Source organism: Hemiscyllium ocellatum, chromosome 19, assembly GCF_020745735.1.
Source record: "Hemiscyllium ocellatum isolate sHemOce1 chromosome 19, sHemOce1.pat.X.cur, whole genome shotgun sequence".
NCBI lineage: Eukaryota > Metazoa > Chordata > Chondrichthyes > Orectolobiformes > Hemiscylliidae > Hemiscyllium > Hemiscyllium ocellatum.
Window position 1 is genome coordinate 48,110,859 of NC_083419.1, and position 27,052 is coordinate 48,137,910.

General features: G+C 38.4%; 1 protein-coding gene across 2 annotated transcripts in view; it reads left to right on the top strand.

Moving 5' to 3' along the window:
- fbln1 (fibulin 1) overlaps positions 1-27,052 on the top strand; it is a 173,736-nt gene that overhangs the window by 98,225 nt on the left and 48,459 nt on the right. The window contains exons 14-15 of one of the 2 annotated variants that reach the window (XM_060839893.1): positions 10,808-10,931; positions 18,405-20,576. In XM_060839893.1, coding sequence (XP_060695876.1) covers positions 10,808-10,931; positions 18,405-18,759 — 479 coding nt within the window. In that variant the 3' untranslated portion in view covers positions 18,760-20,576. Of the gene's footprint in view, positions 1-10,807; positions 10,932-18,404; positions 20,577-25,798; positions 25,942-27,052 lie in introns of those variants that run through there. The other variant, XM_060839892.1, reaches the window with a different exon arrangement.

The following is a 27,052-nucleotide window of genomic DNA, read 5'->3' on the forward strand; positions in this document are numbered from 1 at the left end:
CAGGCAAACCGCAATGTAAAATGACCGCTCAGTAAGTGAACATGAAAATTTACTCAGGCACTTTGACAAATTAAAGCATGACATCCTGTGGCCTGGGCACTTCTGAAGAACTGTGGACTGTAACAATTAGTGTGACCTCCATAACAATCTGCCCCATTGAGCCGTGTGTGTCACACATATCCATGGTAGAAATCACTCCATGTGCTGTCTGCTAAAGTAAAATATGATCATTTCTGGTTGTAGGCAAGGGTTTAGCCACTGACATTTGGACATGAAGCATTTCAAGTACCATTCACGCTACATGATATTCCATTCCATAGAACTCCACTTCTGAGCACTTCAGATGGTCATTCCTTCACAAAATCTGTTGATAGCTGCAGTAGTGTTGCAGACGTAAAAAATAATTAAAACGATTGGCACAAAGATTCATGAAGTTCGAAGTGAGAAAAGTAAGTTGATATTCAATCCAGAATTATCTGTAGGCTAATCAAGGAAAATTGCTTATGGCTATTTATTTGCTTTTCTTAGTGCCAAGCAATCCTGAACAGCCATTTATGATGGACATTAATTTCACTTGGTGTTGAAACAGCATTAGCAGGAAGCATCAGAATGGAAACTTGCATTATTTAAATGTAATAAACAATCCGAATCCTGTAAGTGGGATCTTCCTTTAACCACATAAAACTTCCTAAAAAATAAGCATCATACACAAATGAACAGACTTTTATTATCCTTAATGACTCAGGCATTAGTGTGTAAGTGACATTAAATAGAAGAAAATTAGCACCATGTTGTTGCTAAGACCATACACAGCCGAAATTGCGTGATGTGTCATTGGACCAATTATTCTACTAAGAATAATTGTTGTTGTTGTTTGTGGTGTGAAGCATCGCCATCAGGGACTATAGAGAAAGTAGTAGCAGTTACTTCACAATAAATGCTAAATGTGTGCATTATTTCTTTTGTTATCATTTGTTTTGAGTCAATGGGATAGTTTTTTTTAAAAACATCTAAATTCCTAATGAAACTGGGTTTAGAAAAACAAAATTGTTTGGTTATTTGAAGTAACTGGAAACCTTCTTTCAGCAAAATTCTTCTATTTCTTTTCTGTCGGAGATCTGAGCATTCTGTCACTTCTTTAAGGTGCTCCTGCCTCTATCAGTTTCTCACCAAACAGCAAGATACTAAAGTGGAGGGCTTCTCACCTGTCAGTGTGGAAAGCTTGGCAACTCAAGCCTTTCTATAAAGCTGCACAATGATGTTTCCTGACAGATGGGAGGATTTCTCTTGCAACTCTCCTAAAAGGTATACATTACATCCAAAGATGTACTTTGAAGTTGGTCACTATTGTAAAGTAGGAAATGAAGCAGCCAATTCCTGTACAGCAAGGTCCCATAAAACCACTGATAATGAGCAGATAATCAATTTTAGTCATATTTGTTGAGGGATAAATGTTTTCCAGAGTATTAGGGAGAATACCCTTTCTTCAAAATTACATAGAATGTACAACACAAAAATAGTCTATTAAGTCAAACTGCTCCAGTTTGGAGCAGAGATTAGTGTTTATTCTATGTGTCAGCTTCCTTCCACATTTCTTTATCTAACTCTGTCAGCTTAGTCTCCTATTCCTTTCCTCCTTGTATGTTTATCCAGCTTCAATTTTTTCAAAAGTATTTTCATCCTAATAGTTTCAGCCACTCATTATGGTACTGAGTTCCACATTCTAATCGCTCTCTGTATGAAGAATTTTCTTCTGAATTCTCTATTAGCTTTAATATTGACTATCTTCGTTTTTGGACTCTAATTTCGGCCACCTCCACGAATAGAACAAGTTCAATCACCCTTCATGGTTATCATAACTTTTCAATTCTAGTGGCTATTTCATCTATTTCATCTATGTCCTCCCAGGATGCAGCAATCCTTCAATACTGTACTGGAGAGTTATCCCAAACCTGGTACTCAAAGCTCTGGCAAGAAAATTTGGAGGTGAAAGTACAATCACGTAATCACGGCTGACTTCTCCCTAAATCTCAACTTTTTGACTAAGATTTGATAACCTTTTGTTACTGCTCCACAAAGGCTTGGTATTAATTTCTTTCTAAAGTTGTTGTAAGGTATAAATGTACCTTATTGATCATGGTAGCTATCAAATTTCAATTCATCAAAGGAGAACTCACGCTCTGATATTCTTGTGCACCTTTTCATCAGAAAAATTGTTGTAACTATTTTATGTAGTGCTTCGGTAACTGATCTAATGTTATTTAAATTATCTTCTGCAACGTGTATTCTTACTTAATGATAAGGTTAGGGAAAGACAATGAGACAAAATGAACTTAAAATTGATCCTTGCAAAAGGTCTTGCCTTCAGTCTCAAACTCATATTCCACTCCCTAGCCATGGGTTTCATTCACCTTCCCAATCACTATCTCTGTTTAAATCAGTCCATTTATTTTGTCAATCTATTTAACCCTGAGGTGAACTTCTGAAAGGTTGGTATTGTTGGCTTGGTCAACATTTATTGCCCATCCCTAATTGCACAGAGTGCAGATAACAGTCAGATACATTGCTAAGGATTTGGAGTCACATATAGGTCAGACCAGGTAAGGGTGGCAGATTCCCTTCCCTAAAGAGCTTTAGTGAACAAGATAGGATTGGTCGCCATCAGACTAACTTCTAATTCCAGGTTTTATTATATTTATATTTAACCATGTGCATTGTTGGGATCCAAACCCATGCCCCAGAAATTACCCTAAACAGAATAAGACAAAAAACGGTGCTTATTAACCTGATTAAGGCTTCTGACACCAGAAAACAGGAAGACCTGTTGAAAGTTCTGTCAAGTTTGACTGCCATGAGCAGATGATCAATATATTTGCTCATTTCATGAAGATATGAGGAGCAACATGATACAAAATGGTAAATCATTGGATGCTTTTCCTGTCACCAATGACACCAAGCAAGGCGATGTGTTGTTTCCAGCTCTGATTGCTATAAACTTCTTGGGCCTGCTTCAGTGCCCATTCAAAGATCTTATCACATGAGTGCAGCAATTCTGCAAAGACTCGAGGCTTGTACAAAGTTTACTGAACAGCTGCTGAATGAACGCGATCTTAGGGGTGACTGCATTATTATAGCACTCACTCCAGAGGTCATCCAGAAGCTTGGTGATGGCTTTGCCCAGGCCTCAGGACAGTTACACTGAGGATGACAGATATTAAGTACCCACCTCTGGCTGCATACTCCAAGATCCTACAGATACTATCCCAACAAGACACCACTCTGTTCAGGACAGAAGTACTGCTATCTTTGGAGTATACTTTCTATAACACTACACTGAATAAAGAAATCAATCATCTCTTAGCAAAACAAGCTCAGTGTTTGGTCGGCTCATTCAGACTTTGGAAAGAACATAGAAGTGTCTCAGAATAAAGACGAAACCCTATCATGCAATGCATGGTTCTTAAATCATTTTGTTATGGGTGTGAGAGTTAAACAAATTACCAACATCATATAAAGCAGCTAGAAACCCTCCATTGTTATTATCTGTGATTTTTTTGCAACATTAGAAAACAGGACAAAATTCCCAGCGTCATGGTTCTTGTAAAGTGCTGCATACCTAGGATCATAAGAGCTCAGCTTTGCTGGGTTGATCATGCAGTGTTTATGCAGGATTTCAATTCAGAAGATTGTCCAAATCTTAGTTATAAAGACAAACTGAAAACTGACCTCAGATCTAGCAATCTAGGTCACAGCTCAAGGAACAAAACAACCTCGGACAGACCCAAATGGAGAAGACTCTGCCATCAAGTGATTTTTGACATTTGAGAAGAATAGTCATTTGCCTTCAAAACAATTGAGCATGTCACAAAAACAATGCCTCCATCCAACATTGATTTCCTATGTAGTATTTGAAATTGCTTATACAAATCAAGATCTAATGCTTAATGTCACACTTGAGTTGACAATAACATCAACTGGTCTTTTTAATGCTGATAAGTCATCTCGCAAAGTGATGGGAGAATCTTAAATCTCCTTCAGAACATTACATTCCTTCATTTCTTGCCTCTCTTTATCTTTCACCACAGTAATAGTGGCACTACCTTAACCATCTCTTCTGCATCTCAATTGATATGAAAGTATTTCCTCAAATCGTAGGTTACATTCTTTGTGACTCTTAATAAATTCCAACTTAGCTAAGACATTCTTTTTAGAATGCTTTCTTTTTTATTTGTATCCAATTATAACATCATATCTCCCCACCCTAATTTCCCCGTGTACATGTGCTCCCACCCTTAGTTGACTTCAGTCTTAGCTGGTAGTTTGGTATGGCACTGACCAAAGATGGGCCCATGACCACTCTCATTATGATGGTGCAATCAGATAAAAGATGCCATCCCAGCTCCAAATTGGAAATTCAAAGTTCAATCTGAAATATTTGGATAGGTCTCGATTCCAACACACAAGTGCTGTATCCAGGCCTCCCTACTGCTGGTCCACTCCCCAGCAGCCCCCAATTCCTTTGCTCCATGTAGTTTTACTTCATAATTGATAATAACAGCAACAGTAAAGATATTTGTTGTGCAAAAGTAATTCAAAGTAGTCAGGAATTGTCCCTAAGTTGGGTCTTTACCAAATTGAACCGATCTGCAATTTGATTGGTCCATCAAATTCCATGTCATAAACATTTTAAAGTGATTCTGATTTGTCAATGCATTTCAAATCTTTGAATCTCCTGTTTTAAAAGCACAGGTGTTCTGTGAATAAAATAGCTTGCATTTCATATATTCCAGCAAAAGAATGCAGTAATAAATAAAGTTGTGTTCCAAATGAAGTTGATATGCTTAAAGACTTGATATTTTTGTTTCAAACTAGGTGTAAACCTTTTCTTGAGTTGTTTAAAGATTAAAACACATTGCAAGAGAGTGCAGGTATCAACACTTCAGCACTATGGATCCTGCAGATGACAGCCTAGATTCACCCTGATAAGCTGTGAGCTTGATGTCATGGTCTGTGTCCTACATCACTGACCCATGTTTTCCAGATCAGTGCACTTACCCTTTTGAAGTTTTGAAGTCTGGGCCCACACAGAGTTCTCTGATGAAAGGATGGAAAACTGCACTTCAGATGTATAGGTGCCTTTCATTCCTTGTAAAACCCAGTAGTCTGTTGACAAACAAGTGTATGTTCTTCATATGAAGTTCAAGATCTGAATGAAATGTGATGCATTCTCTCAAGTTGCCATTCATTTTCGGTGGTTATGTTGCAGGAGCAAAGTTGAATAATAAATGATTCTGGTGCATTTGCAGATTTTTAGAAGCTCTGAAATCTTGATTTCCTGTTTGGAACACACTTTCATTCGGCCAGAATTTCTGCCTGCTATTGAAATACTTCCTCATCTCCAGGCCAAATTTCTAGACCTGGGTCATTAATATCCCAGAGATAAGCTCCTTGATGTCAATTGGGAATCCTGTCAGAATTAAGAATAGATTAGGTTAAGATTAAATTCCTTACAGTGTAGAAACAGGCCCTTAGGCCCAACAAGTCCACACAGACCCTCCGAAGAGCAACACACCCAGATACATTCCCCTACATTTACCCCTAACACTACGCACAATTTAGCTTGGCCAATTCACCTAAACTGCACATCTTTGTTGGAGGAAACCGGAGCAAACCCACGCAGACACAGGGAGAACATGCAAACTCCACACAGACAGTTGTCCGAGGTGGGAATTGAATGCGGATTTCTGGTGCAGTAAGGCAGCAATTCTAACCACTAAGCTATTGTGTGAGACCGTGTGAGATGGTTGATGCTTGTCCCAAACCTCCCAAAAACCTGCATGGTACAGGAAATCTGTAGTCCTGGAACTGATAGAAAGATAAGTAAAGTTCCATCAAACAACTCAACCGCATTTCCCATTTTCTTCTGTCATTGGAAATCTGTGCATGGCTACACTTAGTTGTAGCACACACCCCCACTGCTACAACTAGCGCTTCTGCTAAATGATGGATATCTGAAAATAACAGACAGTCCCTGCATCAAAAGTTCTGTTGACAGAATTATGACAAATATATCCATTAAGTTAACTAATGGATAAATTATATTTCACATGGTTCGGTCCACCACGTGGAGGGCAGGGTTTGTGGTGGAGGTACAGGGATCTTAACATAGATCTATGCTCCAGTCCTTTTCTCCTTTAAACTCAAGAAATATAGTAGAAAGGGATTGGAAAATCCAGCCAAGAATATACAAATTTTCCTATTAAACATACTAATGTTACTGACTAATTCCAGTTGCTTTGAAACTAAAGCAAAAACAATTAATTAATGTTCCAAGAAAATATTTGTATTTAAGTTGTCAACTGCATGTGCAGAAAAAAACATAAAAACAAATGAATTGTTGTATTATAAATAATTACAATGCTGACCATTTAATGAGAAACTTCCAAGATTTAAGTTTCTTTCTTGATTAACATCGTATTCACCTCATTGTTCGGTGTTAAAAGGCTCATAGCAGGAAGACTGAAAAGTCTAATGGTAAACCAATGAACTTATTCAAGCTAGCATAGGAATTTGACTCTGCTGTGATCTTTACAATAATTCTCAAATTTCTGAAGTGTGATATTCAACTGAAAATATTTAAGAATCCTTTGAAACTCCAGCATCTGTCATACAGCTTCTAATAAACTGAAATCCTAGTGCAAGAGAGATCTTCTGTTTATACTAATAAACAGTATTGTGCTGAAGAGCTGTGTACTGACTTACAACAGCACATTGAGCACAGCTGCCCTGGTTTTACACTTCAACACTGATAGGCCAAGACCAGAATTAAAGGAAAGGTAGCTTTACAAATTATCTATTTATACCTCTTGGCCCTGAACTTCTAGCGGTGGTCTGATGTGCTCCAATCAATTCCCTGCCAGAAAATTGGTATCCATATATGCCAGAGTGAGAAAGGAGGTTGCTCACCCAATAGGATGAGATATACTGATCTTCAGAAGGGTACTACTGGTGAGGGGGCAGATGGGAATGCTGCATGGATTCTTGGAGAGTTGGTAATCCTTTAACATGTCATCACTTTTTCGAAGGACCAGGCACCCAAAGACTTCACAGTTCACAGGAAAGCACTGGGAAGAATCACTTGAGTCAAAAACTTTGAGGTTGATTGAGTAAAGTCTCACACAGCCCATGGGGTTTCTCTGAACTTCAATCTTTGTCATGTCTTTGAACAAGGTTTTTTTTTCCAGTAACTAGTGGTGTGCCACAAGGATCTGTTTCGGGACCACTGCTGTTTGTCATTTTTATAAATGACTTAGACGCAAGCATAGGTGGATGAATTAGTAAATTTTCAGATGACACAAAAGTTGGTGGAGTAGTGGACAGTTTGGAAGAATGTTACAGGTTGCAGCGGGACTTGGATAAACTGCAGAATTGGGCTGAGAGGTGGCAAATGGAGTTCAATGCAGCTAAATGTGAGGTGATGCACTTTGGAAAGAATAACAGGAAGGCAGAGCAATGGAAAGATTCTTGGTAGTGTGGATGTGCAGAGGGATCTTGGAGTCCATATACATAGATCCCTGCAAGTTGCCACCCATGTTGATAGTGCTATGTAGGAGATATATGGTGTGTTAGGTTTCATTGGTAGGGGAAATTGAGTTCCGGAGCCCCAGTACCATGCTGCAACTACACAAAATGCTAGTGTGGCCACACTTGGAATATTGTGTACCGTTCTGGTCCCCATATTTCAGGAAGGATGTGGAAGCTTGGAAAAGGTGCAGAGAAGATTTACCAGGATGTTGCCTGATCTGGAGGGAAGGTCTTATGAGGAAAGGCTGAGAGACTTGGGCCTGTTCCCATTAGAAAGAAGAAGGCTAAGAGTGGTTTTGATAGAGACATACAAGATGATCAGAGGATTAGATAGGGTAGGCAGTGAAAGTCTTTTTCCTAGAATGATGACGTCAGCTTGTACGAGGGAGTATAACTACAAATTGAGGGGTGATAGATTTAAGATAGATGTCAGAGGCAGGTTCTTTATTCAGAGTAAGGGCGTGGAATGCCCTATGTGCCAATATAGTTAACTCAGCCACATTAGGGAGATTTAAACAATCCTTGGATAAGCACATGGATGATGATGGGATTGTATAGGGGGACAAGCTGAGAATAGTTCACAGGTTGGTACAACATCGAGGGCCGAAGGGCCTGCTCTGTGCTGTATTGTTCTATGTTCTAAAGAACGAAGAACAAAGAAAATTTACAGCCCAGGAACAGGCCCTTCGGCCCTCCAAGCCTGAGCCGATCCAAATTCACTGTCTAAACCTGTCGTCCAATTCCTAAGCATCTGTATCCCTCTGCTCCCCACCTACTCATGCATATGTCCAGACACATCTTAAATGAATCTACCGTGCCTGCCCCTACTACCTCTGCTGCATTCCAGGCACCTACCGCCCTCTGTGTAAAGTACATGCTGCATGTATCCCCCTTAAACTTTTCATCTTTCACCTTGAAAGCGTGACCTCTTGTTATTGAATCCTTCACCTTGGGAAAAAGCTTATCTCTATCTACCCTGTCACCCTTCATGATTTTGTGGACCTCAGTCTCCTTTTTTCTAATGAAAATAAACCTAACCTACTCAACCTCTCTTCATAGCTAGCACCTTCCATGACAGGCAACATCCTGGTAAACCTTCTCTGCACCCTCTCCAAAACGTCCACATCTTTTTGGTAATGTGGCGACCAGAATTGTTCACAGTATTCTAAATGCGGCCAAACCAATGTCATGTACAATTTTAACATGACCTACCAACTCTTATACTCAATACCCTGTCCGATGAAGGCAAGCATACCATATGCCTTCTTGACCACTCTATCCACCTGTGCAACAACCTTCAGGGTACAATGGACCTGCACTCCCATATCCCTCTGCTCATCAACTGTTCCCAAGACTGTTTACTGTATAATTCGCTCTTGAATTAGACTTTCCAAAACCATCACCTCACATTTGCCTGAATTGACCTCCATCTGCCACTTCTCTGCCCAACTCTCCAGTCTAACTATATTTTCCTGTATTCTTTGACAGTCCCCTAAGCTTTCTGCTACTCCATCAATCTTTGTGTCATCTGCAAACTTGCTGATCATACCAACAGTGCCCTCTTCCAGATCATTTATGTATATCACAAACAGCAGTCACCTCCAGCACTAATCCCTGTGGAACACCACTGGTCACCTTTCTCCATTTCAAGAAACTCCATTCAACTACTACTCTCTGTCTCCTGTTGCTCAACCAGTTCTTTATCCACATAGCTAGAATACCCTGTATTCCATATGACTTCACTTTCTTCATTAGTTTACCATGGGGAATCAAATCAAATACAGCTTGTGAGCTAAACTATAATGGCTCTTCAGTCTTCACTTTCTACTCAAGGCTTCTTCCAAGCCCTGACTGCCTGGAGACAGCTAACCTTTGCTCCCGAAAGCAACTTCCTTCTACTTCTAGGTATATGTTTGGCCAGCAACCTGAAAACCAAGCCTTTACCAGGATGCTGCCTGGACTGGAGGAATCCTGATGCAGGGCTTCTGCCTGAAACATCAATTTTCCTGCTTCTCGGATGCTGCCTGACCTTCTGTGCTTTTCCAGCACTACTCTAATCTTGACTATTGGGATTATAACAGTCCCGACCATTGAGGAGCCAAGCTCAAAGGCTTTGGCAAAGGGGAAGGCAACTTGGGGTGACATCGACATGTTATGTGTTATTTCTACTAGTAGTATGTCAGTGTTCCTTCAACAGACATGCTTGTGGTATAATCACTGTACCACAACATGTGACCTTTTGGTATAATGGCCTCAGATCCCACCTTAACTCACACCAACTGAAACATGACATGCTGAAGGAGATGCATTACTCTTTTGAAGTTTTTGATTGTTTTTTCCTTCGTCTTTCCCATTGTTCAAAAATCATTAATAATGTCAACACTTTTAAAGGCTTTACCGCTTTGAGATATTCCCACATTAAACAATGACAAGATGTTATACTACACTAAGTGTTAGAAAAAGAGTAGCACTCTTTCAGACAGAGTTCTAACATGGAATAGCACTATGGATGGGCAATTTCTTTGGCTTCATTATTGCGATTGCGGTTACAATGACAGACAATCAGACAGGTGATGATGTCGAAGGATCATTGATCCTGGACAGACTTGATGGGCTTAAGGGCCTCTTTCATACTGTATGATTCTAAGGTTCACTTTTGAAGTCCAACCATCCATCTAATAAAGCATTTGCATTCCAGAATTGCCCTTCATTGTGTACATAGTGGGAGAACAACCACAAACTAACACTTCTCAGGGCACATATGTGGTATTGCCAACATTTCATTGCATGTGCAAGTGCATTTTTGCATCTTCTGCTGTTCCTTCAGAAATCCTTCATTTACTTGTCAATATCGCCATATGTTTTGTCAGTGTGGGCCTCAAGAATCTGAAGAACATGCAATCAATTTAATCCCCTGTGCACTGCTCCATAAGCTTTGTGCAAGTAACAGAGAAATGGAAATGAGTGAATTTAAGTGGTAAAACCCAAGTCAATTGAGCATTAAATGTTGCTTCTGCTGTGGAGTATTCAGAATTTACTGGAATTTTCACTGTTTATTAGTTTTGCTATGCATGGAAGATATTATGGGAAAATGGTGAGTCCCTTCATACATTTAGGTTCAGCATTGTACTTTCTGTAAGAGGATCTAAGCTCAATGCAAAAATAGCAAGAGTATAGATTCCTGTATAATTATTCCTGTATAATCCTGCTTTCTTTTTGACAGATATCAATGAATGTATCACAGGGAGGCATAATTGCTCTGGCACCGAGACTTGTTTCAATGTTCAGGGCAGCTTCCGTTGCCTGACCTTTGAGTGCCCAGAAAACTATCAAAAGTCGAGAGACGTGTAAGTAAAAGAATTTATTTGGAAACTACCAGCTCATTAACACTGGATTTTTTTGATGTATTTTCAGGTGTAGGCTGCATGTTTTGTCTCTCTAAGTTCTCAGATGACATGGCTTTTCTGTTTCAGTGCTTTAGACCAGCACTCAACTTAGTTCTGACTATGAACAAAATGGTATGGTTGAAACTAGTAAAGATCAAATGTAAAATAAATTATAATTTACATTCTGTTAACCATTAAAGAAACAAAGTATGATCTACAGCAAATTACAAATATTTTATTTTCAGGCCTCTGTCCTCTGTTATTCTTGTTGCATTTGTTGTTCGACATCAAGTACAAAAGAAATGAATGTGAATTTGATTTCTGGTCTAATTCTGTGCTTAACATCTTAGGTTATTAATTGCATTCTCAATCTTGAAGTGTTTTCTGTGAAGCAAATACCATTTCCCCTTTGGTTCTGCCTTTGCAGTGTTGAATTCATTTGAACCAGCTCACATGAGCCTGAACATTTCTGGGCTGCAATTCATGGGTTCTGACTACTATGAATCACTGCTGCTAACTCTACTAGTGAATACGTTTAGGAAAAAATTCTTTCTTAGGATGTGAGCATTGCGGCAAGGCCAGAATTTGTGGCCTATCCCTAGTCACCTTTAAACTGAGTAGTTGCTAGACCATTTCAGACAACTATTAACCACGTTATTATAGGTCTAGAATCTCATGTAAGTTTGACCAGGTAAGGACTAGGTACCCCAGAGGAAAAACCAATAAAACTGGTAAGTGAGAATGTACTGGTCTGACTCGTTTTGTGTACTTCATGACAGACATTCCACAGGCTCAACCCCACGTATTAATGTTTTTCCTAATTTAAGTAATACAAATGGTATTTGTGCACCACAGTGTTGGAGTGATGATATAAGACAGGCATTTTAATTTTTTGATATGTCTAACAGAACTATCCCAATCTGAATGGAAGGGGTCTGATTAGCTTAGACAGCTAGAGTGTAGATCAGATTAACACCCTAAACATAGGGTTCGATCACTGCTACTAGGAAACTTAGTGGCTGTCTCTTTGCTCTATCTGTAGTCAAAAATCAGGACACTTTACCATTGTTTCGGAAATTATCAATAAGGAATTGTCTTTGTCAAAGGATCCAAACTGACATTTCTGTGGGTAATGGAATTGGCAGATAACAGATTTGACCTCTGCTAATAATGTAGCACCACCTTAAGATATGTTGAGTGGTGAAGCTTATCAGAAGTTCAGTCCCTGGCTTTTTAACATATTAGCAATACTAAAATTTATTCAGTTTACTTTACTAACTTGCCTATAACTTTTTAAAATTATTTCTTTAACTACCTTTATTAATCAGCATACTTGAAAACATCAGTCTGCATCAAAAATAAATGCTTAAAGTAAATATTTTGCTGAGATCTATCACACTGTTAGCTTTTGAAGTATGACAAGAGTCTGACCATTTAGAAAACTCAATATTAGATAATGGGAAAATTCTACCAGTATATACCAGGTATAACTCTTTATGATTTAAATTCATTTTATGTTCTTTTGTCATCATTCTAAATTATTGTAAACTTTTTATATTTTTATTATAGAATGAATGTTTAGGTAAAATTTCATGTTATTAAATCTTTCCCTCAGAGATGCAATATGGGGTAGATTTTGTCATTACCATTTGGATATTTATATCGTGGAGCTGTTTGTCCACTCTACATAAGAACCATCCCAATTTAAACTCTGCTAAAACTGAACAGTTTGGATCACCACACATTGTGATAAAATTACTCTCATATCTTAGAGGCAATCTTAGAATACAAATATTGGATGGTGATGTTACAACAGAAAGGCTGACAGAGTTTCAGTATGTTCTGGTCCAGATGTTTCTCCTGGATCAGGAACACCCAGACAGGGTCTCTACAAACCTGCCCCAGGAAAAAGTGCCACAGAAGGTGTCACAGGGTTGCGTTGTATCTTTATGGAAGGAACTGGAGCAGAGATTGGTAGCTGCAGTGCAGATATAGGCTGAGTGTGATGTCTGCCTCTCTGCACTTACGTTATTCTGCAAATAAATTTCAAAAAAATGAAACAAAAACATCCTTCATCCCTCAGTCTTCAAATCCCCTACACCCTGCATACTCTTCAAATCCCATCCCAGCCAATCCCACAAAGCTTTGTAACTACATGTCACAAAATGCCTCTTTACCTAACTATATACTACCATGCCATGTATGGTCCTCTCCATATTCCTATGACCCCATATAACTCCCCTGGCTCCTAACCATCCCCCATACACCCTCATTCACATAATGCCAACCAATTCCTCAATACCTCCTTTAAAATCCCAATACTAAGTAAGTGCCAACATGCCAACCCATGTCCCTCAATCACCACATTTCATCCTTCCCTCTCCGTGCCAACTCACCTAGTATTCACAATGGGCAAATGTCAGGGAGCTTGCTGAAAATAAATAAACGTATCTGTCTTTTGATGATACCACTAGTGTAAGAAGAGTCTTTAACCAAAAAATGAATTAAATACCTTGAGATCCCTTCAACTAATTTCTTATGAAAACCAACATTTTGCTTAAGATTTCTATTCTATAAGCAGTTGGATCTGTCCATCAAAACACTCACTTGAAAGATACCCAACTGTGAAAATGATGGAAAATCAGTCATGCAGCACAAATCCTATAATTTTTTTCTTTATTCTTCCATGAAATGTGGATGTTGCTGGCAAGAACAGGATTTGTGGCCCTTTCCTAAATGTCCTTGAAATGAATGACATATTAAAATACCTCACACCATTTTTCTGTAACACCATGTACTTTTTGAAGTTCTATGATATCTTTGGAAGTTCTTTGGACAGTCATAATGCATCTATCCACTTTTTATGCACAGATATATCCATTTTTAATGATCTCAAAGATTATATTACGTCTCCTAAAGGGTGTGTTAGACTTGCCAAAGTGCAACTTACCTCACCAAAACATTCCTTTGACTTGATCTAAAGGGGTGCTTTGCCTCTCCAAAATGCTGTCCAAATTAATTCACAAGGACCAGATCTTGTCTTAGATGAGTGTGGAAACAGGCCCTTCGGCCCAACCCACCCATTCCCCTAACACTACGGGCAATTTAGCTTGGCCAATTCACCTGACCTGCACATTTTTGGACTGTGGGAGGAAACCCACACAGACACGGAGAGAATGTGCAAACTCCACACAGTCAGTCGCCTAAGTCGGGAATTGAACCCAGGTCTCTGGCGCTGTGAGGCAGCAATGCTAACCACTGTGCTGCCCACTCTTACCTGCTCTAATCCACACATTTTGCTTTAGAAAACTGCCTCACCAAAATCACACAAGAGTGGGAGCAGCTGAGGATTTAAATAGTCATCTGCCTCTGTAAACTGTGTGTGCACAAATACTGAGCCAGCTCCATTTCTGCCCCCTATGAAAGTTTGAATTGTCTTGTTTGTGAGTGAGACTTAAGATATATGAGCACTTCTGCTACATTTGTTATGACAGGTTCTCTAATGTCCAAGTCTGTGCCTCTGTTTCTTTATTAAATTCTAGATCTCCTCCACAAAAATGAGCTGAATTTTGAAAACCTTTTCAGTAAATACAAACTGCTGATTGACATCCTTGGTGTCTGTTGTTTTTGAAAAGGCAGCTCACCATTACCTTCTCAAAGACAATTATAAATGTATAAAAAATGCTGGCCTAGCCAGTGATACCCACCTCCCATGAATAAATATTTTTAAAATTGTTAGCATCTCGTAGCAGTAAAAAGTGCTTGCCACTGGAATTTAGGAATGGTATATTGATTTTGGAAAGGAATGTAGTTTTGCTTAAAATGTTAAAATTAGATTCAGTTTGGAGTGAAATCATTATGCAGACCTTCACTGGCTAGGAAATCTGGTACTTATTTCTCATAGACTTTGGATGCTGAATCAGTTGCAATTTTCAAGACTAAAAGCAGTAGGCTTTTATTGAGCAAGAGTATCAAGGAATGGTGCATACCTCAGCATGGAGCTGAGAATATATATCAGCCATGATTTGATTGAATGGTGGAACAGGTTAAGGAGTTGAATGTGCAACTTCAGTTCCTATATACCTGTCATACATCAGAGGTGTCACATTTTAGTATTGATGCAAATGGGTTTATCAAAACTTGGGAGAGGACAGGCCCAATAACACTCTACCGAACAGTTTAACATCACAGATCCCAGCCTACACTATGGGAATCTGGTTGAAAGAAAATGGAACTGTGGCACTGACATCTTGGGTGTGACACTTGCTTCTTTTATATGGTCACAATGGCTCCACATGATTATGACCAATACAAACAGTTCAATATTATGGACTTGAGCAAAAACTCTAAATTTGCTCCATATCAAGGATACATAGCACATGAATAAAAGACGTAGAGTGAATAATTTCTTTCTTGGTGAGTTTTATACAAAACCTTGACCTACTTTACACATATTAGTTCTTTAATTTCATGCCTTCTCATTTAAATTGTTGGAATGGATACAACTGTGCCTGTTTTCAATCATAAAATAACTTTATGCTTGGCTAGGTAAGAGTTAAAACATTATTTTAAATTGAATTTATGATTTGTTGTACCTTAAACTGATGTCTTGGTTCTCATTTTCCAATTGGTGGAGAAGATGTTTCTTCCTTATCACATCCTCTTATCATTATCAAGTAGTAAGGCATATTAAAATCACCATATCTATTGAAAAACAATTACATCATTCTTTTCCTGTTACATTTGGGCGGCATGGTGGCACAGTAGTTAGCACTGCTGCCTCATAGCGCCAGAGACCTGGGTTCAATTCCCGCCTCAGGTGACGCTTTGTGTGGAGTTTGCACATTCTGCATGGGTTTCCTCCAAAAATGTGCAGGTTAAGTGAATTGGCCATGCTAAATTGAAGGGGTAAATGTATGGGTCTGGGTGGTATATGGGATTGGTGTAGACTTGTTGGGCCGAAGGGCCTGTTTCCACACTGCAAGTAATCTAATCTAATTTTTAAGCATGCATTTTTAAATTCCAGTATGTTGAGTGCCTGAAGCTTACAATTAATTATTATAGAGAGTTAATATTTCTTGGATTGGTCACAAGAGGGGTTAAAAACAAACAAATGAAAGAGGTCAGGGCAACCTATTTGATTGTGAACTCTACAATTACTGCATTGATGAGCAGCTAACAGGAGAAGGTGAGCAGTCTAATTTTAGTTCAGTTCCTCCTCCAAGGTCATATATTGTGAATTTAAAGTGGCACTGGGATTTGAATCCAGAGCACCTAACTGGGATGCAGATACTTCTGATTTATTTGACTGTCACAGATATGAGTGACATTACGTACCATCATTTTTAAAAGTTAAAAATCACACAACACCAGGTTATAGTCCAACAGGTTTAATTGGAAGCACACATACATTTTGTGGGGTGAATTTGTACCTGCAGGGTTACATTGCACTTTGCTCAAAAACTGCATGCATTCATGTAGAACTCTGAGCTCAAGAACTGCATGAATTTATGTAAAACTCCATTATCTCACTTTTTAGATTAGAATCAATCTAAACAACATGGCATAGACAGAGAACACAGGGGGCCAACACCTTCAACATATTGTCTAGCTATCACCATTGTTAACAGCTAACTCGAGAATGCAACCTTTTTTAAAAAAGGTTTTGTGATTTACACATGAAAGAAGTGAAACTATCACTGTATTCTAACAGATGAAATGCTTAACAGACAATCAATTTTTCAATGTATAATTTCAGTTACATCACACTGTAAATTTTTACTGCAAATTATGTGTGTTAGGATTGAGCCCTCCACTACCACCTGATGAAGGAGCGTCGCTCCGAAAGCTAGTGTGCTTCCTATTAAACCTGTTGGACTATAACCTGGTGTTGTGTGAATTTTAATTTTGTACATCCCAGTCCAACACCGGCATCTCCAAATCATTTTTAAAAGGAAGTCTGTGCTATCCTTTGCCCATGAAAGATCAGAATTTAGATCTAGGTAATTAAGACTGATTTCATTGCACACTTCCTGAAAACCCACGACACATTTTCCAATTGCAGTAAATACTTCCTTAAATGAGTTGTACCCTACCCTCAGCCAATCTTCCAGGCACATCTTTCAACTCTTTATCACTCTATGCCTAACAAGATATTTGCTGACCTTTCTCCTAAAGTTTTCCTTTACAAGACTAAACTCAAATCCATTTGTTCCTCTGCTCTGATAATTACTTTGTCTATTCTGTTAAGTAGGAGAAAGTGAGGACTGCAGATGCTGGAGATCAGAGCTGAAAATATGTTGCTGGAAAAGCGCAGCAGGTCAGGCAGCATCCAAGGAACAGGAAATTTGACATTTCGGGCATAAGCCCTCCATCAGGGCTTTGTGTGGAGTTTGCACATTCTCCCTGTGTCTGCATGGGTTTCCTCCAAACGTCGAATTTCCTGTTCCTTGGATGCTGCCTGACCTGCTGCGCTTTTCCAGCAACATATTTTCAGCGCTATTCTGTTAAGTATTTGTGCTTCTGCAAAATTCCCTCTGAGCCATCTCATTCAGAGGTTGAAGAATCTTAGCTAGTTATTTTGGTTTGTACACCATCCCTCTAATGTCAAGGATTATCCCCATTGTCGGAAATGTATTGCTTCCAAATTATTACTTTGTGTCTCATGCTGTTGTCAACAGTGTGTTTTACTTCTTCCTTTGCCATGGTTATGTGCAAGCTTCTGAGTGGCTTTGCATAGCAAAATGCCTTTCTACCACTTGTCTGACTACAGTTTTGGGGGTTCTGAAGCTCTTTCTGCTGAAATTATGGTGTGAGCAGGAAATTCAATGCTGCTAGAATTAAAACATTCTTATAACTAAATGGCTACTCACAATGCTTGTTATTACACTGCTAATAAGACAAAATTAAACAAGACGTAATGGATTTTCTGAAAGACCACTTTCAACATGTGAGGTCAGATGGGGTTTGAATTTCTGAGATGTGTTTTTCTCTCTGTTTGCTATACTTCTATTGGAAGGTCTACAGATAGCTTGCAAAATCAATGATTTACACCGTTTTTCCAGAGATTCTGTAGCTCTTTCATGTCAAAGACTAACATAGAGAAAACCTCTTTGGAAATTCAGCCTGTGTAAATACTTTTTGTATGTTATGCAACTGAAGAAAATACTTATTGAATTGTCATCAGTAAAAGAGCCAAAATCTAAAATTCTTAGTGGAAGCCCTGATGGTGGATATTATGAAGCGTTTTCTTGCTCATCTGTCATTTATTTGAGACTTTTGCAGCTCTTCAATGGAAGGTAGATAGACAAGTAGAAGAAGCATCTCAGAAATTTACCTCCATTGTGTGGTAATTCTTTTATTTTCTGCTGCACTGACTTGCTGGCTTTGCTTATGTTCATTAACACCCTTCTTTCCTTTCTCACTTTCTTCTAGTCGCTGTGAGCGCTTGCCTTGCAATGAGAATAAGGAGTGCCAAAGCCTGCCTTTAAGAATAACCTACTATTACCTCACTTTCCCCACCAACATCCAAGTGCCCACCAATGTCTTCCGTTTCGGGCCCTCTCATGCAGTTGCTGGAGATAATATTCTCCTTTCCATCACCCATGGCAATGAGGACAACTACTTTAACACACAAGAACTGAATAATCACAGCGGAATTGTGTTTGTGCAGCAACAAATATCAGAACCCAGGGATTTTCTTCTCACCGTTGAGATGAAGCTCTTGCGTCATGGAATCACCAACATATTTATAGCAAAAATCTACATTGTTGTCACTGCACAGGTTTGATGACTATTGTTTGGTCAATAGTCAGAGTAATAATTACTATTAATACCCCATTTGACCCTTATGATATGCTTACTGGCAAAAAATTGAAATCTGCTCTTTCTTATATTTTCTGAATATTTTCTAAGAACTCAGAGCTCAGGTTTCTTTTTTTTATTTTTTGAAGACCACAAAGTTTAACTTTCAAAATGCATTGCTCTTCTCTCCTTTAGTGCATGCTCAACAGTTTAATTATAAATCTCACTGCATGATTTTTATCTCCTCATATACATAAAGAGGATGTAAAATTAGGAAAAGTGTGAGACTAGAGTATTATTCCTGTAGTGACCCATTTAAGGCATTGTCATTTGTACGATGGTGAGGTCTCCCTATGATACATGGAGTAAATCATTATGTCAAATTTTTTTTTTGGGGTTTTTTTTCTGAAATCATAATTACATAAGTAAAAATGTGAATGCTAAAACTAATTTTGCTTTTTCCACATTGAAAAAAATATGTTTACCTCTTGGAGGAGATTAACAGTAATGCTCAGAGCTTTGAGAAGGGGGTTATATCATCAAAACAGTGACTAGACTAGATTTCCCCATGATTTTTGTGATGCATCCACACTTGTCTATTGAAACTATCATTTGGGATTCCTATTTAATATAATTGGAGTAACAGATTGCTCCTCTGCACTGATTGAAACTTTGAAGATGACTCCTAATGAGCATTTCCCATGCACTTCTCCTGCAATATTTGGCAAAATGAAGAGCCTAGGAAACTCAGGGAAAATGATATGAAATGTAATTCATGTTACTCATCTGGGTTTTCTGAAGCGCATCTGTCTCAGGTATGGTGGAGAAGCAGGGAAACTGCAAAAATTCACTCCCTTTGGTTTTGCAGGAGTGGATTATTGTTAAGTGCATTCCAAAATTGTTTTCTCAATAGCAAAGTTTAGAGTAGATTCACAAGAAGCTTATTGTTATTATTATTATTACACATTTTCACATGTTCAAGTACTTATTCTCTACTTACTTTGACACCATAGCCATAGAGCCTGTCACAACCTAACTGTGATTATTGACAAGCAGAATATTCCAAGCAGTGTTATAGTGCAATGAGTTGTCACAAAACTGTTGAAATTAGTTGAAATTAATGATCCTATGCAAGTCTTTGTTAAGTGTTTAAATTGTCTCTTTCTTACTTTATGTACTGTAATTCCTAAAATTTTAATGAGTTGGCATTGTTGCTGGAATTTATTACAATCAATCATCTGTCATTGTGCTAAATATGCTTTTCAAGATTGCACTGGTTGATAAAATTTATTGTTCTGTTTTTGAAATATCGAATGTTTTTGAGTGAAACAGATGCCTGCACAAAATTATGACGTTCTTGATCCAGATTAGATATACAAATGTTAGCTTTACTTAAGTGTTTTAATTGCAGAAAGCACTTAATAGCACAACAACAGGTCTATGATGATATGGCCTGATAAAATGTCAGTATGAAACAAGATGGATGCAGTTGTCCAAAATGATCATTCTGTTGGCAGTAGTCAGCAATCATCTTTCTATTTGGGGCTTACAGATGCCAACAGTTTTGAGAGCGATTTGACACCACTCTTCCAAGTCTGAGTTTATATCTTCCTACCACTCTGGCTGATGTGCCATTTCATTTTAAGATTGATCCCATGAAGATACTTTTCACAGGCAAATTCTAATACTAATTCGAGTTAATTGCCAGTTAACGTCAAGTGGAGAATTTTTGTACTGTCTGACATATGTACTACTTTTCCATTATTTCAGATTGTTAAATAAATGGATTTCATTTCCTCTGAATGTAAAGGTTGTTCGTCTTTACTTGTGTCTATTTGTATAAAGTTGATAAAACGTGAAGCTGGAGAAAGCGCAGCAGCTCACGCAGTATCAGAACAGCAGGAGAGTTGATGTTTTGGGCTGGACCCTTCATCAGGACTGGAGGGGGCGGAAAGGGAGCTGAGAAACAAATGGAGGGAGGAGAGTATGGCAGGATAAAGGTAGGTGGAATGGTGATAGGTGATAGGTAGTAGTGAATTGAGATTGGTGAGTAGAAAGGGTGGAGTAGACAGGTGGGAAGGAAGATGGACAGGTTAGGTCAGGTCAAGGATTTGATTAGACTTACAGTGTGGAAACAGGCCCTTCGGCCCAACAAGTCCACACCGACCCGCCGAAGCGAAACCCACCCATACTCCTACATTTACCCCTTTACCTAACACTACGGGCAATTTAGCATGGCCAATTCACCTGACCCGCACATCTTTGGACTGTGGGAGGAAACCGGAGCACCCGGAGGAAACCCACGCTGACACGGGGAGAACGTGCAAACTCCACACAGTCAGTCGCCTGAGTCGGGAATTGAACCCAGGTCTCTGGCGCTGTGAGGCAGCAGTGCTAACCACTGTGCCACCGTGCCGCCCCTAAGGAGGTGGAATGGAGAAGGAGGGCGGGACTTGGGATGAGATGGGGAGGTGGGGAGATTTGGAAGCTGATTAATTCTATGTTGAGGCCACAAGGTTGTAAGCTCCCGAAGTGGAAGATGAGGTGTTCTTCCTCATAAAGGCCCTCATGCAACATTGCTTGCTTCTGTTTGTTTAAATGTACATTGAAACCATTTAACCTCTGTACCCTGATGTCTTAAGCACTGACAAAATAGTCTAATTTGTTTCTATCCAAAAACCTTCGCAATTAACTAACAGTTGACTTGTTTTCTCATTCCGATACAATCAGTCTTTATAGAACTCTGAGAACAAAGGTCTGCACAGTGGGTATCAGGGGAAATGGGTGCTCAATGAAGCATCCAAGAGATTGGTGCTGGCAGTATAATTATTTTTAATGTATTTCAAAAACTTGGGATTCAGAAACTCAAATCAAATTAGTGGAAATGGTACAAAACTGGAAATGGCAATGAAGGTGCAGCTTAGAAATTACAGAATGAGTTTGACAAAACATGTTAGCAAAGTAGATAATTGTGAAATATTGCACAAATGGAAATCAAACAGCAGTATTCAATAACTGAAAACAACCAATGCTGGAGATCATAGAGAGTCAGACAGCATCCATGGAGAGAAAGCAAGCTAATGTTTCGAGTCTAGATGACTCTTCATTAGAGCTGAAGTGATGTGGTGGGGTGGGGGGGGGGGGGGGGCAGCATTTATGCTATAGTTTGGGATGGGGGGTGTGGGAGTAGTGGATTTAAGGTGCTGGAGGAGAAAGGATGCTGATAGTATTCAATGAATGGTGCTGTAAAATCTGCAGATGAAGTGAGAAAAGACCTAGGTCTGAGCTGATTGTCCAATTCAGACAGCAATCAATACAATGGCTTAGGAAAAACTGAAAAGAACACATCTAAGAAAGCCATTATTAAATTGCACAATGCTTTAATCAAACAATACATTGAGTACTGGAATAAAAACAGAAAGCATAGGAGAAATTCAGTGAGTCTGGCAGCATCTGTGGTCAGAGAAACAGAGTTAACGTTTCAAGTCTAGCTTGCTTTTTCTTTAGAACCCAGAGCCAGTTCTAGATGCTGAAAATGGAGGAATATATTCAGTGCTGGAAGTATTGCAGCAACGAATTTTGATTCAAGATTTGAGTTATAAGGAGAAATCTTCTGAGTTTTCTTTTTGCTTGAGATAAGAGGTGATTTTGAAGAATAATAGGGGAATGAAAGAAATAAATTCAAAACTTGATTTTAAATTAGATTCTGGGAGAAGGATGAGGGGACAATGGTTCATATTAAGAAAGAAGGTACAGAGTGATCAACACATGGAACAGATTCTTGGCTATATGAAAAGATTAGGATCATTTAGGAACAAATGTTTGCAGCAATGAAATGACTATCGACTCTCTGGATGAATGAACCATCCTGTAACCTTGTGAAGATAGCAGTGTGTATCTTGCTTGATGATTTTATTTGCATCAAAAAATTTGTTCTAACAACTTATTCTTAGCACTGTAAAGGTTGAAAATCCTGTATATTGGAAGTAGAAGACTAATCCGGTTGAACACACAGGGCTTAATTTTACTAAAAATCAGCTGAGTGTCAATATAAGGGATTTTCATGGAGGATTTCTTTCTGTCATCTCTAGTGATTATTTCACAATTCTCTGCAGCTACTGTTGAACACAGCACAGCATTATGAGGTTGTGTGGTACACTATGGAGTGTATTGCAAGGCTTCCCTAGATTGATCCAAGTATCTGAATCTTATCTTCAGCAGGCCAATCATCCGCCCCAGCAGCTGGAAAAATGAGCTGTATTGTATTTATGCACAAATTCAAAGCGGGGCTTAAGTCTGTAAAGTGTAATTCAAATGAATGTATTGCTTGACCCACTCCCAATTTTGGGCAGCCCTCAGATATTAGTAAGGGCTTTGCAGGGTTGACTGGTTTGATTTTACCTTGGTTCTGCTGCCTTTGTTGATGCTGGGTGATCCATCAGATTTCATTATTTTTAGACTCTACTGTGATCTTATACAACTGAGTGATTTGCTCGGCCATTTTAGACGGCACATTAGAATCAACCATATTGTTGTGGGTGAGTCAGAGGTAGGGCAAACCAGATAATAATAGCATATTTTATTTCCTAAAGGACATTAGTAAGTTTTTATGACAATGGATAATGTCACCATTACTGAGATTGAATTGATTTTAAATTAGCTTTTACTTGTATTAGCCTGGGCCTCTGGATTACTAATCCAGTCACATTACCAATATGCAATTTCCTCCTTACATTAACATCAGGAATCTGAGTGAATTATCAAATTTTTTTTCATTCTGTCGGTGGTATTCATTCATTATTCTAATGCATGCATGTAGGCTTTCTTTCTCCTTGAATAGCTTTCTTTCAAGGCTAGGAGAACACCTTATAGCAGGCAATGTGATTTCAGACAATGTTATGGTGATGCATTATTAGTCCCAGAGGTTTTATGCCAATAGAACAAGTTTTCTTTCAAACTGCTACTAATATGCAACAATGTATGTAATTTGAAAATATTTCTTTTTATTCTTCTCATAGAATGTATATTAGGAATTTTAAAAAATTTCTTTCCTAATTACTTTCATCCCCTTCTGGTGTCTCACAGGGCCAGGGACCTGGGTTCTATCCCTGCTTCGGGCGACTGTCTATGTGAAGTTTGTACATTCGCCCCATGTACGTGTGGGTTTCCTCCCACAATCCAAAGATGTGCAGGTTAGGTGAATTGGCCATGCTAAGTTGCCTGGAGTGTGTAGGTTAGGTGCATTAGTCTGGGGTAAAATGTAGGGGAATGGGTCTAGGTGGGTTACCCTTCGGACAGTCAGCGTGAACATGTTGGGCTGAAGGGCCTGTTTCCACACTGAAGGGATTCTTGTATTTCTGGTTCAATGAAATCAATGTCAAAGTTATTCAATTCTTCTAACTCATTCATTTCAAGGTTTTTTAATAATTTGTGCATATAGCTTTTCAATCTAGTCTTTCCATTTTTTTTTCCTGATTTAATCAGGGTTTATTCATTGAACAGTTTCCCTACTTGGCAGTGTTAGTGTTTACAATCCTTTATCCTGAGTGGCACTTATCTCTTTTGCTTTTGCACACATAATCTTCCTGGTCGATCCCATCTTCAACTATACCATACTGCTCTTAGAACCATTGTTCTTGTCTTCCTGTTTTGGTTTTGGTTTTGGTTTCTCTTCTTAACCCATTATTCAGTTATCTGTACTTCAGCTTGCCTTCTTCAATATTAATATTCATCTATTTTCATTTTTCTTGCAGCTTTTGCAAAATTTTGTCATAACCCATGGTTTTTTAAAATCCTTTTTCCTCTTTAAAAAAACATTCTTGGTTTGCTCTTCCTTCCTTGACAGATTCTTTCACCAGTTTCCATTGCTCATTTGTTTTGATATTTATGTCATTTCTAGCTAGTGCTTTATTACTTCATTTATAAATACTTCATTTACTTCTTTCAGTCTCTCTAGGTTCCACTATTTTCTGCATATTTCATATTGAACATTCTTCACCTGGGATATTGTTTCCAGTTTCACACGATTTTGATCTGAGTCTGCATTAACTTTAGGTTGAGTCTTTGAACTCTTAAATCTCTCCCCGTAGCTTTGTCTTTCCCTTATGTCGTAGAATCTTTCTGTATTCTGAAGCATTTTTCATGTGTGTATATATTATATAGATCCTTTTATGATGCCTAAACCATGTATTTGCTATCATGAATCCTGTTCTTCTGTATTTCTAAACATGTGATTCTTGCTGTCTCTCTTAATTAAATGCTCATATAGTGATCTTTTAATTACTTGAACCTATAAACTTTTATCTAACCAACCAATTTGAACTCTATTAAATTATCAATATTAAAATATATATGTATATATTGTCAGTCCCAGGAACAGCCCTTTTTTTCATGCATTCCCAACATGCTTTAATCACAAAGATCAACTCCCTCTGTGTACTTCAGCCATCCTTCGATGTTTCTGTGTAATGTTGAACTAGGGTCACATTGGCAAAACTCAGTTCATTTCACCTTACTGTAAATCAAAAAGGAGACCTTCACACTCAGACCAATTACACTGTGCTATCTCCATATAAATTGGTTGTCTAAGCTGTGAAAAATGTGGAGCAACTATTAACTTTGTGTAATGGCTTATATTGGATGGTTGAAAGTCAATTGCTAGTTTTACCTCTGTCTTGATTTTCTTTCTATTGTAATGTTTGAGTTCATTTAAAAGATTCCGTAAGAACACAAGAGTCAAAAATGGGAAACACCACATTGGGTGCAATAAAGTTCCATATGCTGAAACTAAGTTTTATAAGAATATTGTCATCCATTCTACATCATCACATAAAGTTAAGGTGTATCCCATTATTCTTTAATTCTTCATATCATTCACGAATAAACCTAAGAAATAACTACAGCCTATCTAACTTCATTTGCAGTGAACCAGAATCTACATAAATAACATAGTCAGATTTAATAAAGGGTGAATTAAGGTGAATAGTTACTGCCTTTCCTCACTAACTGTTTTTCTTTCTTCACAGATTAAGAGTAGACAGTACAGAGACTGTTCGATGCATAAAGTCCTGCCGCCCAGGTGATACACGCTGCATACTGGATCCTGTTAACACAGTGTCCTATACTGTCATTTCACTGCCAACCTATCGGGAATTCCTTGGACCAATAGGTGAGAAGACTTAATGGGAATAAAGTTACCTTTGAATAGGACTTGTCCTATCAATAAGGCAATTAATGTGTGTGGGAACATGAAATTAATTGCATAATGGAGACCTAGTGCAACTTTGATGGGGTATGATGCTCTGCCAATCACTTCATGTGCAGCATCCATGGCAGTGAAGGAAAGCTGTGACTCAACCCAATCAGCTGATGGGATGGGAAGGTACTAAATTTGAGCTATTCAGGTCTAGAAAATCCATTTGTACATTATACAGCAAACAATTAAGCTGCCAGATAAACTCTGCATTAATGTTTATTAAAGTTCGAGGTAAGGCAGCTGTGAATAACCAATTATTGCAGGGACAATCTGGAAGCACTCTGAAGTGTTTTTGGAGACATTATGTTGAGTTTGTGGATTTGGCAAGATTTTTTCTGTCTCCCTGTGAAGGGCAAGGGATCAGATGGTCTGTGAACACAAAGGCTGCAACTAGTATGGGAGCAGCAGTGATAGCTGTGATGCAGACTGCATAATTTTATATTTTGTCTTTTGATTTAGTAGCTGTGGGTTTTGGGTTTTGAGTTCGTAGTATGTGGTTTTATTTGAAGTTATATATTAATTTGAAATTATTTCAGCAGTCATGGTGATTTCTTATAAAAACGTTTTTGAGGACTAGTTTTAGAATTAATGGGTTCTTATCTACATTGGTATGGTTTTACAAGATAAACGAGCTCCAGTTTAGAATATCAGAAGAGGGTATTTTTAAGCTTAAAGGAAACACCAATAGCTTAGAGAGAGAGAATTTCTTTGTGTTATATGGAGTTTTGCACAGTTCCGTGAGTTACTCTGATGAAGATGCTTGTATACACCAGTGCTCCTGAGAAAGGAAGGATACAGTGAAATTAAATTACCTTGGAGCAAACTGTTATTGATCATTCCAGACCAGAAGTTTTGGGATAAAAACCTGAAGATGCCACTTAAAACAGGGAAAGTTTAAGCTCAGGAATGTAATGGTTCCAGAAAGAAGTTATCTATAGTTCCAGTGTATAAGTTAACTCATAAACGACCTAAATCTTCTGAGTTGTGAAGACGCATCCACTGATCTAGAGCACACATATGAGAT